Genomic DNA, 16,871 nt, shown 5'->3' on the forward strand with positions numbered 1-16,871 from the left:
CTGTAGAAGGATTTAGAGACCCATACAGGGGTCAAATTAAGCCTGCTGGTGTTGACTCAAGTCAGTACTTTTTTTTCTGAAGGCTGCCATCTTGTGCTTCAGACTCTACACTGTCATTAAAAAAAAGTCTTCGCCTTTATGGATACAAAAGCCATGAGAATGTGAACTGACTGCAATCAATGCAGTAATGTCTGCCTGAGCCTGCAAGAGTTAAACTGCCCGATTCATCTCAGTGTGGTCTTAACCCTGTAGTTTTTCTAAATGTCAACACTGTTAACTTTTCTACTGATGAAAGAAGAGGGAGAATCATATCATGAACAGCTGCATAAGCTCCTGTGAGTGGCATCTCATTTTGGTATCTAGAATTCAGGGCCGGCTCCAGGCACCAGCATTCCAAGCTGGTGCTTGGGGCGGCATTCTGCAAGGGGCAACCGTCCCCCTTGTTTTGCCCCCAAGTAGAGCACCGAATTGCCGCCGCGGGCGGGGGGGGGGCAGTCCGTGTGCCCTTAGAGCGGCAGGCGCGTTTCCGCGGCAGCGGCAATTCGGTGGAAACTTCTATGTTTAGCTGTCCGGAGGCGGCTTCAGCTAAACATAGAAGCTGCCGCCAAATTGCCGCTGCCCTGGAAACGTGCCTGCCGCCCTAAGGGCACACGGACTGCCCCCCTCCCCCCCACACCCAGGGCAGCAATTCGGCGCACTGCTTGGGGCAGCGAAAACTGTAGAGCCAGCCCTGCTAGAATTCATGAACATTAATCTGTAGATGGAGCCTAGTTTGTGAGCAAAGCTCGGGTGAATATTGCTACTCCACTTTCCCACCCTCCATTTCAAGATCTGATGTGTATTGTTCAAAGCAATGTTCCTTTGCTACACCAACCTGATGGCTAGAATTGTCAATAAACCATGCTCGAACTCTAATAAAACAACTCTTCACATTACTAGTCATTTGCCCCTTATCACATGCCTGAAACGGCCCGTTAAGTGATTAACAGTGAGGCAAATTGTAAATGTGTATGAAAATAAAAAGCCCTCTTCAGTTACACAGAGAAATGTACTACGGTGTATATATAGTGTTACGTCACTGCTGTTGTGTTACAAATCTCTGCTTGACTAGCCCACCTCTCGCAAGTCACTGTCCAAACAGAAAGAAGGTGGGATATTTATGTACATATTTTCAAACATTTTCTCTATAGGCCTCGTACTACATCCAGGTGGAATCTCTAGTACAGGGAGCCCTTTCCTTAGCAGAGAGATTCGAGGAACAACCATTGTTGACAACAGTGTCAGTGGGTCATCAGTAAGGATGCGTGTTTGTCACAGATGTCATGGAAGTCATGGATTCTGTGACTTATAATATAATATATGGAGATATACCTATCTCATAGAACTGGAAGGGACCCTGAAAGGTCATTGAGTCCAGCCCCCTGCCTTCACTAGCAGGACCAAGTACTGATTTTGCCCCAGATCCCTAAATGGCCCCCCTCAAGGACTGAACTCACAACCCTAGGTTTAGCAGGCCAATGCTCAAGCCACTGAGTTATCCCTTCCCCCTGACTTTATGTGACCTCCGCAGCTGCCAGTGTGCCTGACCCAGGGGTTGCCTGAGCAGCTCACCCCTCCGCTCCCCCCAACAGCGGGAGTTTGGATGTGGGGGGGCTCAGAAATGGGCTGCAGGGTGGTGCTTATCTGGGGGGCTCAGCTCCTAGCTCCATGTGCTGCCTCCACCTGCCATGGTTCCCAGCCAATGGGAGCTGCAGAACTAGGGCCTGGGGAGGCAGCACATCCAGCTGGAGGTCGCTGCTTCCCAGGAGCCAGGTAGGGAACCTTCTCCAGCCCCCCCCCCCCCGGCGCCAGCACCTCGCTGCAAGCACCCGCGGTGCCCCCGGGCTGGCTATCCCGCACCAAGCACCTGCAGCCAGGTAGGGAACCTTCTCCAGCCCCCCCCCTCCCCCCCCAGCGCCAGCACCTCGCTGCAAGCACCCGCGGTGCCCCCGGGCTGGCTATCCCGCACCAAGCACCTGCAGCACCCCCAGGACATCCCCTCCCCATGTTTTAGTCAGGGGTACATAGTAAAAGTCATGGACAGGTCATGGGCCGTGAATTTTTGTTTAGAGCCCTTGACCTGTCCATGACTTTTACTAAAAATACCTGTGACTAAAACACAGCCTTATTCATAAGTTTACCATGGGGAAGTGACTTCTATTCTGATTTGAGCTGTATGAAGCAATTATCTGAACCATAGCTTTTACAGTAGGGGAAATTTCGAGCAAAACATTGCACTCTGGCATATTTATATGAGAGAGAAAATTTTCATCATGAAAACTGACAGTGGCCTCAATTGGCCAAATTTCACCCTCTTTAAATCCACAAACCCATGTTCACTTGCATTGACAAATTGTAGCTGAACATAGAGTCATCAAAATGTACATCTGGAAGGGAACTCAAGGGCCATCTGGTCAATCCCCTTGCCCCACATTGAGGCAAGATTAAGTGTACCTAGATCATCCTTGAAAAGTGTTTGTCTATCCTGTTCTTAAAAACCTCCAATGATAGGGATTCTACAAACCCCTTAGGAAGTCTATATCCTCCTTTGAAAACTACTCATTCACAATATCACACTAAATGAACCGCCACCCTCGAGTAGTTACATACTTGTTATCAATCCCTACTCAGGCATAACATTACGGCTGGTTGCCTAAAATTAGGCACATATATGCAGAGAGTCACCTGTAAGCGGCTCTGTTTTCAGAAGTGCTGAGCACCCACATCTCCCATGAAAGTTGATGTACCAATAGCAAAGTTGAGGACCTGGCCCTGGGACTTTCACACAGATCTAGTTCTGAGAATGGGAATGTCCTTTACCAGGCTCCTTCTGCACTATTTTCCCAGGACTTGATTTATGGTTCTTTCCATTTATCCTCTTCCTATATAGTCTCACTGATGATTTGGGAAAGAAAGAGATTTACCCTATAGCACTAGGCACAATGGGGCCCTCAGGCCTTACCAAAATATAAATAACTACTAATCAAATTAATCAGAGTCTGGGGTGGGAGGAGAGCACAGAAAGCAGAGCTTTAAAGTGTTTTATTTTGATTGAAATAAATCATCATTCCTTCGGATTAAGATAGTTTCTTTATTCAATAATGTAACAGCTCAACTGTTTTTATTTTTCCTTATTTCTCCTCCAAACTGCTTCTCTAAAAACTCACTCTACTGTTCTCAAGTAGGTATTGCATTTACTCCCTCATGTTGTATTTAGTTAGGATTATAAACAATGTAAGTGGACTTGGAAGGATTAAATTTTTATCTGTAAGTGTCAATAAAGGTCTATTTCTCAATACACACACAAACATTTCCATCAATAATCTAAATTTACACACAGGCAAAGAAAGAAAAATGCTGCTTGTGAACGTATTAGCATTTGACTTAAGGCTATTTACTTTGAATTTTGACATACGATGTTGACAATTTGTGTTTTAACAGTTTTAAATAGGAATCTACCAAATTCGCGGCCATGAAAATTGTATTGCGAGCCATTAAATCTGGTCTCTCCATGAAAACTGGTCTTTTGTGTACTTTTACCCCATACGATACTATACGGTAAATGTATACAAAAGTACACAGCATTTGTCAGACCAGGGGTCCTGACCCAAAAGGAGGTTGCAAGCCTATTGTAGGGCAGGCCGTATTATTGCCACCCTTACTTCGGCACTGCCTTCAGAGCTGGGTGGACGGAAAGCGGCAGCTGCTGGCTTGTTTGGGTTGCAACAAAACACACTCTTTATCCAGGTTAAAGAGACAGAGGATAAGGAAGAGAATTGACCTCTAAGACATAACTTACACTGACTACTTAAAGCATAAGAGACGAGGGGGGGAGAGGGGAGAGTGGGTGGGAGAGAGAGAGAGAGAGAGAGAAACATGTATGAGAATGAAAACAAAACACTTTAGATTCTACCAGCCCTCTCCCCATTTCAGAAAATGTCTTGCAGCAGGGAACTTTGAGGCTCTATGTAATTTTTACCCTTCTCACCCTAATGTTTCAGTGAAGAAAAGGAGGAGTGCAGATTAATCATGCTCTTAAGTGCTATTTATTGGTAAAACAGGAAATAGGAAATACGTTGATTACATCCAAAACAACATTTCCAAGTGGGGCTATTTTGTTTCTCTTTGGTAACTATAAATGCTCATATTTGTTTTATATTATTCTATCCAAGACCACAATTCAGATAAAAAGAGGAAGACAACCTAAAACTGAAATAAACCAGCATTTCAATTATTTTTTCTGGGACATTTTTATGATGATTTTACTTTAAACTTGCTGGAGGCTCAAAAGCCTGGCAAAGTTTAAAGCTTCCCCTCCCCCCCACTCCCTTAAAAAAAGGGGGGGTAGACTAGGGAGGGACGGTTGAGCTCACCTGATAGGGTTTTCTCAGTTTGCCCAGTTCTCATGAGGGTTGAAAAACAGTTAAAATAAATGAACAGCTTTGCAGCTGCTAATCTGTGATTTCTACTCATCAAAACCAATATTTGTAACCATTTCACACTAAATTAAGAACATTTGCTGCAACTCTTGTTATATGGAGTGCTTCTACAATATGTTACTCCCAATTAGGTAAATGAGGAAAAGAAAGAAAAAAAAGGTTAAGCAAGCTACTGAAACCAAACAAAATGAATCTTTATCTGGGTCAGACACAACTTGCTAAAAAATATGATCAGTAAATGAACAGTCATTTCAAAAAAGAAAATCTGCATTAAATCTAATGTTTTTCAGGTGCTGAACCTGAAAATTATACATCAGTAAGGTAACCAAGCCATCTACCAACCAGAACAAAAAGGATTTGTCCTATTTTAATATGTAACATGTACAACATTTTCAATATTCTTCAACTGAAAACATCTTAGTAGTCACCTAGTCATTGGCCTACCTCTGTAGAATAAAATATATTAACAACTATTGCAGAAGTCTCATTAAATGTAGTTTGTAGTTAAATTTACATTCATTTAAAGGCAGTTGGAAAATGATGATTACTCCAAGTTACTAATCTTTATGTTACTGGTCATGTCTGACAACCAAACTGCACATTTGCTGATCATAAAGGCAACAGTGACTGTTACTTTTTGGGTCTGACCTATGCATTCCTACAATATTTAAATGTATAAACACCTACTAATTGCTGTAAGTGGAATTAGTTAATTTAAACCTTGTAAAACTTAACCCCCACCTAGTGACAGTCAAATGACAGAAAGATGAACAACTACTACTGTTAACCACAATGGCAGGTTTATATCTAACTCCTCATCTTCTTCTGTGAGCACGTGTTTTAAGTGCTTTCTCATGCAGACTTACAGTGCTGTCGATATATGCTTCAGTCCATACCACATCATGCTCTTGATCAATAACCTTTGGTCGGCTAAGAACATGGAGGTATTCCATGACGTTCTCCTGCACGTCAGCTAATGTAGAGATCTGAGTAAAAAACCCTGTGAAAACACACAGATTCCAAGTTATGAGGCTGACAGAAGGAATTAAGGAAGATCCCAACAATAAATATGATGCATGTTATGTCTGCTGTGTTTTCTGTTTAATTATCTCCAAAGGATACATGCAAAAGGACCATCTTTGATGAGAAGCAGCCTTGTCCAGTATTAATTTGTGAAAGCAGAAGTCTGTGAAACAGTGTGTCAGTCTTGAAGGGCTCATTTCCTGAGACTGTTATACACCATTGCACATCTTATCCTAAGTGTTTGGTTCCAAGACAGTTTTGCAGTTTCATGGAAAGTAGAAGTTATGGGTTTTTTTTTTCATAGTAAATACTTAATAAAAATTAGAACTGTGTTCACTCTTTACAACATTATACCAAACCATGCAACACTTATCTAGCCCTGGTCTACGCTATGAGTTTAGGTTGAATTTAGCAGCGTTAGATCGATTTAACCCTGCACCCATGCACACGACAAAGCCATTTTTGTCGACTTAAAGGGCTCTTAAAATCAATTTCTGTACGCCTCCCTGACAAGAGGATTAGTGCTGATGTAACCCCTTTGGGGTTTAGAGAGCATGGCCCCTTTAAATTTTTTTTTCCCAGGAGGGAGGAGGAGAGTAAGAAAAAAGGAGGGAAACTCCAGGGGGCGGGTCTGGAGCTCCAGGGAGGGAGGGAGAGAGGCAGTCTGCAGGCCCTGGGAGGAGGAAGCAGGGAGAACTTGCCTGAGGCCTGGGAAGGACAGGGCAGCCGATCGCCCTGTACCAGGGAGGAATCGCCCGAGAAGGACAGCCCGGAGCTGGACCCAGTATCACAGCTGCCCAGAGCTGCATGGGGCTGTGAGTACTGGGGCTGGTGACTCTGCACTGGGAACAAGGAGGGAGGTTGTAGCTAGTTAAATGGGGAGGGGGTCGCTCTGTGGGGTTTTGCACAGAGCGGCAGAAGAGGGCACTGGAGGAGTTTGCTGGGGAGAGTTCACTGGCGCCGAAGATGAGCAGGAGCACCCAAGACTCACCACCAGACTGGGACTTTGCTCAGGCCTCCTGAACTCTGTGTGCAGACACATTGCTCAGTGTCTGCCCGTCCAGACTGTGCTCCCACTGGGCCCGTGGGGCCTTGGTTTGGATGCAGCCCTGTTTTACTGCTCCCCCTATATTTCCCCTTGTTGTTTTTCTCCACTCATCCCTCTGTAAATAAACCTCTCTCCTTGTTACATCCATTGTACTTTTCCTGTGGGTGGGTGTGTTCACTCTGGGGGGTTTGGAACAGGTGCCCCTGGGGTGGAAGGGATTTCTCCTGCTGCCTTCCTGCGCGCGCTGTCTCTTGGCCAGAGCTGCCTGCAGAGCAGACTCCATCTTAGCCACGAGGGCGCTAAAGTTACACTGAAATCGACCCTGCTGGGTCAAATTTGGGGTAGTCTTTGCTAACTTGCAAAGGCAAGGAGCTGCTGCTGCTGTGTAGCAATGCAGTACCGCGTCTGTCAGCAGCACCCAGGAGACGTACGGTGACGGTGAGCTGAGCGGTCCCCATGCTTGGCGTGGTATGTCGTCTGCATGGGTAACCCGGGAAAAAAGGCGAGAAATGATTTTTTGCCGTTGCTTTTACGGAGGGAGAGAGGGAGGCCTGACAACATGTACCCAGAAACACCTACGACAATGTTTTTGCTCCATCAGGCATTGGGAGCTCAACCCAGAATTCTAATGGGCGGTGGAGACTGCAGGAACTGTGGGATAGCTACCCACAGTGCAACGCTCCAAAAGTTGATGCTAGCCTCAGTACTGTGGACGCACTCTGCCGACTTAATGAGCTTAGTGGGGACACACACAATCAACTGTATAAAATCAATTTCTAAAAAATCGACTTCTATAAAATTGACCTAATTTCGTAGTGTAGACATACCCCTACTTTCAGGTGTCAGTTTACAGAATTGAAATGGGGTCAAAATGGGGAAAAAATAGTAGTGGTACTCCACTCCAGATCTGTGTACACTCTCAATCCTGTGTGGCATGGAATGTGAATAAACTCCTGATTCCATTCTTTGCAAATGGCAGGGACCAATGAGAATAGAATCAGAATCACTTGGGTAAATAATCACAACTTTGAATCATAAACCTTGAAACAGGACTCCTCCTAAAGGCAGTATCCTGGCAGCAGTGAAATGGGGAAGGCCACAGCCACCTACACTGTCACCAGCTTTATTCCCTTTCAATGTTCAAATGCAAAGTATCCTTGCATGTCCTTGCCCTGCCAATCCCATTTAATCCAAATATGACAAAGGCCTGGAGCAACTCCAAGGCCACAGTCTTGCCCAGACTACTGCATGTGTTTACCCAAATTTACCCTCATCTACACTACTGTGTCTGGATCTCCATTCATCACCAACCCTCTTCTCTACTACAGGAGGACTGATGCCTAATGGACAGGAAAGGGGCATTACCACAACGCCTGATCTTTGAAGGGTTGGAGAACCAGACTTCAAATGGTAATAGGCAGCTGGAAACAACAACTGTTGAGCTGTATTTATTAGAGAGGGACAAACCAGATTGGATACAATAACAGACCAAAATCTTCCATCGAAGTTCCAAGGGGAACTTTTGACTTCTCAGAAAGCTTGATTACCTTTTTTTCCTTCCTCATTTTTGTGACCTTTAATATTTTCTAATTCCATCCAGCATCGGAAGTACAAAGTCTGAGATGTCTAGTCAATTACCAAACCTAAAGGTTTTTGGATATGTGTAGTGTTGTCGCGGTTATAATGGGGGTCTGGGACTTACAACATCTCCGCTTGCTATGTGATTGTAGATATGACACTTACAGTTTTTTCATCTTTAATATGGGTTTCATTTATGCTATCTACCTCACAGGGTTGTTCTGAAGCTAAACTAAGTAACATTTAAAAAGCATTTTCAGATCCTTGGAATTACAGTATTTCACAAGGTTTTTATACATTTCTATCATTAATATATCAAATTATTTATGACAAGTGTTTTGATCCACTTCTCTTTCATTGTTGGTTGCATTTTATAACTCTCTGGCCATTATAAATATAATGCATGTGAGGCTCCCTCCTGTAGATATTAAATAGTACACAGGAGTGAAAGACTGTGTCAGTTCCCATAGGTGTAATGGGATAATAGTACCCCACAGGTGTGTTGTGAGGATGACTACATTAAAGGTTGTTAACCTGTCAGATACCATGGTAGAGAGTGCCATAGATATTTGTGCTAAGAAAAATCAGTAACTCAGACTACTTCAGCCATCCATAATAAGGCATTTCACCTTATTGGTGACCACAAAATACCTCACTCTTCAATGTAAGGTCCTAGACTGTGTCTCGCCCTTACACAGCCTGCCAGAATTGCAGAACCTGCACTAGGGAGAGATGCAGAGGCTGCTCCCCCATAGAACCTACTCATCAGAAAGGAATTTGGAAGCAGGGACAGCCGAGCTTGATACTCCACCAGTTACTAAGCATGGGAAGAATACATTGCCCTCTTAAGTGGGGGAAGGTGGCCAAATGTGCTTCCCTTCCTCCACCCCAAACAAGGAGCTCGAAGAGAGATCATGATTCTTTTAGGCAGATCTCACCCACTGCTCCTCTGTGAGACGCTGTATCTCTGCACCACCCCTTACTATCGGCTTAGTGCTATTAGCATGATCTAGCCCAGTGTTTCTCAACGACTGATCTGTGGACCGGTGCCGGTCCTGGAGATCTCCCTGACACAGTTTAGGGAGGCAGCAAGATGGTCCCTGGTATGAAAAAGGTTGAGAAACATTGATCTAGCCCACACTGAAGGGCCAACTCCACTCATCTTTATGGTCAGAGAGAGTCAGCAAGAAGACAAAACAGTACAAAACAACAAATTCTTGACTAGACAAACATTGTAGCCAATCATAACTCACTCCTCTTTAAGGGGCCAAACTTTCGAGATGCTGAGGGCACTCAGCGTCTTGCAGGATAGGGCCTTATTATTCAATGTGCCAGCCAATAATCCATGTGTCATTTGATAAAAATATGGCATGTTTCCATATAATTCCTCCTCTCTCCAGACCATGAAATTATAGCACTTACATGAACAGAGCAAAGGTGTATGATGATGCAGCTCATTCTACATATCAGCAATATGTGGATATGAAATAAGGTAAAAAAAAATTTTCTTTGGTGCATATTTTCAATACTCAATCAGCAAAGACAGATGGGACACTTACATTTCTCTGAGTGCAAAGCTCTGATAAATTTGGTCACTGTATCAGTGAATTCTCATTTTTTCAAATATTTTAGCTTTTGTAATTTAACTTTAACTCTGCATTTCCTGGCATTTTATGGTTTGGGGAGTTGGGTTTGTTTTAAATTGTATTTACTAATTAAAATGTTCTATAAGGATATTAACTTACTGAAACATACTCTCTGCCTTAAATTTAACTTTAAAGAAGATTATTTGTTTTTGGTCTGGGTTTCTTGGAGCTTTTGAAGCCTAGCAGCTTAATGACTGACTCAATCTTAATTGGGAAATCTGTTCTTGGGAAAATTACATTCTGTATAAATGGTGGAAAGAAAGAAAAGTGTACTGTTATTTCATGAGTTATTGATTGAGATTACTTTTGGGAAAAGCTAATATGTATATTAGCCTTTCTGACATGCTGACCTCTCCATTTTTGTGGTTGCAGAATCTCTGCAGTAAAAATGTGGGCTTTCCCTCCCTGTCAGCACTAACACACATTTCATTATCTAGCCCTTTATATTGCGTAAAGGTCACTACATACTTAAAATCTAATTACTTATCTATATAAACAATTTATGTGTGGAACTCAATAAATAAATAAATAAATCCAAAACATTTTGGTTTATAAGACCTTTCATCAAGGACTCTGAGCACTGTACAGTTGTGGGTAAGTATTTTTATTTTACAAGTGATAGCCTAAATTTTCAAAGGTGATTTTGAAATACCTCAATTTTTGGGTGTTCACCTTGAGACATCTTAAAAAGGGAGATGCTCAGCATGTTTAAGGTATCTCTGGTTGGGCACTCAAAATAACTAGCTATTTATGGAAATTTAGGCAGGTGAGACAGATCCACAAATAAATTAACTAACTTTATCTCCATCTCCTTCTTTTAAGACAGTGTGTCAGTTGCAGCTGAGGAAAAATCCACCAAAAGCAAAACTAAATTATGCTAAGGAGCATACAAACCCTTTTAAAAATGTGCTGCTATTTCTAAAGCCTCTGGGTAGGGGACTTAAAATAGGGAGTATTTTCCCCCACATATATACCCCTTTTTAAATTTTGTAATTGTTTTCCTGAATAATCCTTAAAGAGCATGGTTTAGTCATGCTTTTATTTTAGGTATTTCCACATGACCTTGAGTTATTATTCCAAAATATATAATGCATGATGTTATGCAACTTCCTTGTATGTTTCTTAATGCTTTGTTTTATATAGTGTATAGTTTATATGAGATTATTACTATTATGTATTATTTTGAGATAGTTCCTAAGGACCCAATCAGGGATCGGGCCTCAGTTGTGCTAAGAACCACGCTATGAGCAACATATGACCAGCTCTGCCTCCACAGATTTTAAGAGGCCATTATACATTAGAACCCTGAACAATTAATAAAACTAGAAGCAGATTACTGACTAGAGTAGAACCTCAGAATTACAAACACCTCAGAGTTTCTATGCGGAAGAAAAATGCTGCTTACTCTTTATTTTTTTAGTAGTTTACGATTAACACGGTACTGTATTGTATTTGCTTTTTGGGGGGGGCGGTCTCTGCTGCTGCTTGATTCCATACTTCCCGTTCCAAATGAGGTGTGTGGTTCACCAGTCAGTTTGTAACTCTGAGATTCTACTGTATGATAAAAAACCTTTATGTGTATATTGCCTAGGACCATGGAGAGTTTCTTATCCAACATTGTTTTTCTTTTCCACATATTTTCAAGTCAGAATTACAGGATATCTTGAATGTTAAATTGCTATTAAAATTACTACTTTGAATATTCATTTAACAAGTTTCTGAATTTCTATGATTAGAGCATCCCTCAGTCACAAGTCCTGATGCTACCTTTGGGATAAAGCTTGCCTCCATAGAAAGTCAGCATAAGCTTGGGTGCCTCATGCAAGGATTTTATGTCATTATGTTTCAGATAAAATGGAATTTTCCCCCTCTTTTTCTTTTTTATGCAGAAAGAGAAGAACACTAACTCCTGGAGGTCGGTGAAGGAGGGAACAACAGACATGACCCACACTAACCCAACAGTCATTTAAACAACAATCAACAGGGAATCTTGGTATTTTGCACCAGCTTTTTTTCATTTTAAATTTGTGCATACAAGATACAGGGCCAAAATAGTGAATGACAAACATTTTCCTACTAACTTTATTTTGCAGATAACGAAGGGATATGTTTTGGTATTGCCAAAATCCCTTTCATGGCAATAGAGATATCCAGTTAAGGAGATTATTCTTGTATATACCCTATACCAATATACAGTACTCACTCTTAAAGATACACAAAGAGGCATACACATACACACACACACAACATTTCTAAGATTCCCATCACTGTGGTATCTAGGCATCATAACACATGTGAAGTGCTTTATTTCTTGTTGGAATAGTGCATCATACTCCAAAGGATCTGAACAAAACTGTATAATCAAAATAATTTTTCATGACATAAGCCAGTGTTGTAGATGGATATGGGGTGGAAAATTGAGATGAAAAGTGTGTTACAGGGCTTAACCAAATGCATTTAATCAGCTAAGCCCAGCCTATTAAAATTATTGACCTTTTAAAAAATGTCTTTTTGTAAGACTTTTTGTTAAGAAATGTAATTTTTGATTGATAATAGGAAGTAGCTGAGGACTGGAGTCATAGCTGTAACCATATACATTCTCTTTATTTCCTTTTGTGGTGGTCTTCTCAAAGCTGGGTTTGAGTTTGCACTGTAGGCTTTTCAATGTTTAGTCTCCCTTTTAATGTGTTTTTAGACTTCGTGGCTCATGTTAAAAGCCTGCAATCGGTTTATAATTTCCATGGAATTATAATTAATACTAGAATTAGCTGCCTATTATGAACTTTTGGCTTATTCTTTCCAGGTAGCATTGATTTATTTACTTTCTTCCTAGACATAGTAGTTTTCCCTGAACTTTAGCTTCCACTACAATAAAGTGTAATGAGTTGCCACAGCCTGAGTGATGGAACTCTCCAAAATTTTTGCATACTTGTTTAAATATTTATTTTTGCATTTTCTCTCTTGTGAGTTATTACACTAGAGTTAAGACCAAGGGGAGGCAACGTTGCTATATTGCACTTTCACCAAGTATTTGGATTGTTTGATTATTTGTGTGTGTAATACTACCATATGTCACAAAAGGCAATCCTCATTTGAATCACACACTCATCCATTATATGAAACTGTTATCCAGGGGATTTCAGCTCCTCCTCCTTTAGACTTTGAGGTTTAATCAGGAAATAAAGAGTTATGCACTGAAGTCTTTGAGCACAGTTGCTAAGCCTATGCAAGTTATACCAGATAAACCTTTGCTTTAACTTACACATTCTTACACCTCTGGCTCCTTGGTACGTAAGTTATATCATCTAAGATTCATTTACACACATAACTACTATTTTTTTAGAAAATAAAAGTCCTTCCAGGAACTATATGCCATTTCATAAGCCTGAACATGATGTTTCATAACATTATTTGGTTAAATATTAAATATAATTTGGGTAAATGATTATCCTCTGAAATTAGACTTCCTTTCCATACTGCTATTATCATAAGATAATAGTGATTTTCAGCCAAATGACCACCAGTAGCATTAGACCCCAAACAGCTCAAAATGACAAACTATTTTCAACAGTGCACTGTGTACTTGACAAGAAATGTGTCCCACCTTCAGGTCATGGAACAAAATGGGTGCAGTGTTCTTGTAAGGAATACAGGATTAGAACCTAATCTGGGGTAGGGACTAAGGAGGGTATTCTTCACTGCACTGAAGCTGTAATGCTCCCCAGCAGAAGGGGCTTCCCAACAAGGTGAAAAACATGCGTAACCATCTCTATGCCACTTGCTGCAAGAGCCCACAGTGCTGGAGGTGTTGGGATGCTGCTGCTTATGTACGGATTGTAGCTGGTGCTTCCTACACCTCCGCTATTTCCTAATAATAAAACAGGCCATGAAGCTGTTCTTATTGAGGCACAAGTTGGGCAAACCCTCAGGACTGCTAGGCTCCCATCAACCCCAAAATAAGGCAGGCACAAGCCTCTCTTCCTTTGTCCATTCACCAGGCTCTGTGCTGGGGCGGAGATGAATCCCCTCTTTTGTCCTCCTCTGTGTTTTGTAAAGGGCCAACCACACTGTTGGTGCATAATTAATAACAAACATTCAAAAGAGGGGCTGTCAAATGATTAACTGACATACTTTTATCATATAAATATTTGTTTCATGCCCTCTGTTTTGTAAGTAACCAAAACTTTAAGGCCTATCTTTATTTTTACAGCTGGCTGACTTTCTGTTGAATGTGAATGTTGAGGGAGATGCAGTGGCTGCATACTTTAAAACTTGGCAAGTTGAGTATTGGGAAACTTTACACCTTTGTCGGTGTCCACTGCTTGCATCCGAAGAAGTGGGTATTCACCCACGAAAGCTCATGCTGCAAAACGTCTGTTAGTCTATAAGGTGCCACAGGATTCTTTGCTGCTTTTACACCTTTGTTCACTTCAAGATCCTGGTAAAGCTCCATTTTTATTTTTTTATTTTTTTTTTAACTTCATGTGCAGTTGCTTACAGAATAATGGGGAAAATAATTGTAAATTTCATAAACCATTCTACTGGGGCTTTGAGGTCTTGATTCTTTTAATGTATTTAAAATGGTTTGCTGCTTAGCCTCATTAAGCCCATACTCCCTCAAGATATGCCCTACTTATGCACAAAATGTAACAGAGAAATGTGTGTGTGGGATGGGGGGGGCCAGGTGTCTCATGGTTTCACCATTAGATTCCAGAAGTTAAATAACTTTTGCAAGGTGGTATGAATTTCCCTAGTGATCCTTTTCGAAAGAAAGGATTTTGCTGTCCACAATGCAGTCAGCTGGAAACCTTGCAAACAGCCTTCATCTATGCTGTGCTTCCAAGGGGAAAATCACTGCAAGGAAAATTGATTTTAGGGCCATTGACCTCAGTAACAACAACACGCTTTGGCCCACCCATGCAAGAAGTAAACTGCAGTGCAGTCATTCAGCCAATCTGCAGATCGCCTTTACTAGGTTTCTCTTCTCCCTTAGCTGTAATATGTCTTTTCACTAAAGAACTTGGCTGAACCAGAGCTAAAAAATCTAAGGGAAAGTTCTGAATCTCATGTAACTTGAGCTGAAGATGGTTGTGCTGCTTCCTACAGTATCAGATCCTAGACTATATGAATTAATTACAGATCAGAGATGGAAGACCTTAAGGTCACGGAGCAAGTCATATAACATGCAATCTGAGGCAAAAGTCTACGGAGGCAATGATAATTAAAATAAACTTTTTAGATGACACCTATGGGCCAGATTCTGCTCTCATTTACACAGGTGTAAGTCTGGAGTAGTTTCATTAGCTTCAGCAGATTTTATCCAGATTTACCCGGGTGTGAGAGAGAACCAGATTTGACCCCCTCTGGTTTAGAAAAAGGCAAACCTACAATATTCTTCCATCAGAGTATACAAAAGCAAAGTGATGGGGAAGTCTACTGTGTTTGCTGCTAGTGATGGTGAAGAAGATGGTGCATTTTCCCTTCATCAGGAATGAGACGTACCAGATGAACTAGTCAGGCAGCTCCTATTGCCTGGCCATAATTTCTAAGTTGCTGTGCTTAGATCTTTATGAAGCTATAGTACTGTACTGTCTACAAAGCTAAAGCATTTGGTTGATTAAATTGTCTTCAAAAAGATGCTTCAAAGGATTCCTATACAATGACTAGAACTAAATTATGGTGTAACATTAGCTGATTAAGACAAGACTTCAAACTGAGTAATTCCAATCAGATGGACACAACAGTGGTTAAAGCAATAATGTCTATGTGCATAGTGCCTGATGTGAGTCATCATAATGTGATGAGGCACAAAGAAAAAACAAAATGACAGATAAGTTTTTTCCAAGAATACAGATAAAGGAAAATTGACTTAATCGGTGATTTCTAAATTATTATTATTTACAGTACGCAGTGTTGTAGCCATGTTAATCCCAGGTTATTACAGACACAAGGCGGGTGAGATAATATCTTTTATTGGATCAACTTCTGTTGGTGAAAGTGACAAGCTTTCGAGCTTACACAGAGCTGTGTACACCTTGACTGTCTATTATATATAGTGTCCATCTCTCACATGTACTATTCTGATCACCATTACTATAAGTACATGAACACCTCATACCCTCATGTATTTCTCCTCACAAGATACAAATCTCTTTTTCCTATTTAGATTGAGAGTTCTTCAGGGGAGGGATGTGGTTTACTATAGGGTTGTACAGTGCCTAGCACATTGCAGCCCTAATCTCAGTCGGAATCCTATGTACTACTCTAATACCAATAAAATAATAGTAATGGTGAAGGAGCTTTTCAGTTGAAGCTAACCCATTGTGAACAAAGCAGAAATTGAAAATCACATCTGTGGAATATTTTAGGTGCATTTTAATTAACCATCAATGTATATCAAACTGGGTATATTTTTTAAGTCTGCATACTCTAGATATGTTTTCATAACCAAGCCTATCTGCCTGAAAAACCAACCAATCCCCTCCAAACGGTTCACCTTAAATCGTTGGCAATGAGATAACTCTTGTGGCAAGACTGAAAACTTGTACAAAGCTTAGCATGATACCTTGAAAATAAGATTTCCAGTTACAGAAGGTAAACCAACCTTTGTTAGCACAGGCCATCCATTTGAGGTTGTCAGCAAAAGCAGCTTCTCTTCCGATCAGATAGGTAAACATGCGAACCTAAAAGTACAATACAAGAGATTAACTCACTTAATACTACAGTTCCATGCTTAAAGCATTTGCAGTTTAGCCATTTTACATATGTGCAGTTCACATGTGTAGAAAAGGTTTAAAGGATTGCTAGTTTAAAAATCTATGCCAGTAAGATACTTATGACATAGTGCGTTTCTTTGTTCTGTTTAACAAAGTGGCTTATCACTGTGGATGTTTTTAATATCTGGCACTTAACCAAAGCCATAAGTAAAGATAAAAGAAAACAAGTTAAAACTATTGGTACATAATATGAAGTCACATGTTTGAGATGTCTGTTGTGCAGTTGTGAATTTAGAAGGCTGCTCTGGTCTTGGGGTTGTATTTTAATAATTAAATACATCATTGCTATAGATGTGGGAACTTGAAACAACCTGCTGGCAAA

At 41.0% G+C, this 16,871-nt stretch overlaps 1 protein-coding gene and 1 long non-coding RNA gene across 11 annotated transcripts in view; one reads left to right on the forward strand and one right to left on the reverse strand.

Annotated features, from left to right (window-relative positions):
* The window catches only part of CACNA2D3 (calcium voltage-gated channel auxiliary subunit alpha2delta 3), a 752,236-nt gene that overhangs the window by 236,673 nt on the left and 498,692 nt on the right, over positions 1-16,871 (reverse strand). For all 10 annotated transcript variants that reach the window (XM_045024490.1, XM_045024489.1, XM_045024494.1 and 7 more), the window contains exons 12-13: positions 16,378-16,456; positions 5,345-5,478 (exon numbers count right to left, since the gene is read on the reverse strand). In XM_045024490.1, coding sequence (XP_044880425.1) covers positions 5,345-5,478; positions 16,378-16,456 — 213 coding nt within the window. The remainder of the gene's footprint in view (positions 1-5,344; positions 5,479-16,377; positions 16,457-16,871) is intronic.
* On the forward strand, positions 6,183-12,232 carry LOC123374470. The gene is made up of 3 exons (XR_006581116.1): positions 6,183-6,316; positions 7,878-7,959; positions 11,663-12,232. It is a non-coding gene; the product is annotated as an uncharacterized LOC123374470 (long non-coding RNA).

Source organism: Mauremys mutica, chromosome 7, assembly GCF_020497125.1.
Source record: "Mauremys mutica isolate MM-2020 ecotype Southern chromosome 7, ASM2049712v1, whole genome shotgun sequence".
In the NCBI taxonomy this organism is placed as follows: domain Eukaryota; kingdom Metazoa; phylum Chordata; order Testudines; family Geoemydidae; genus Mauremys; species Mauremys mutica.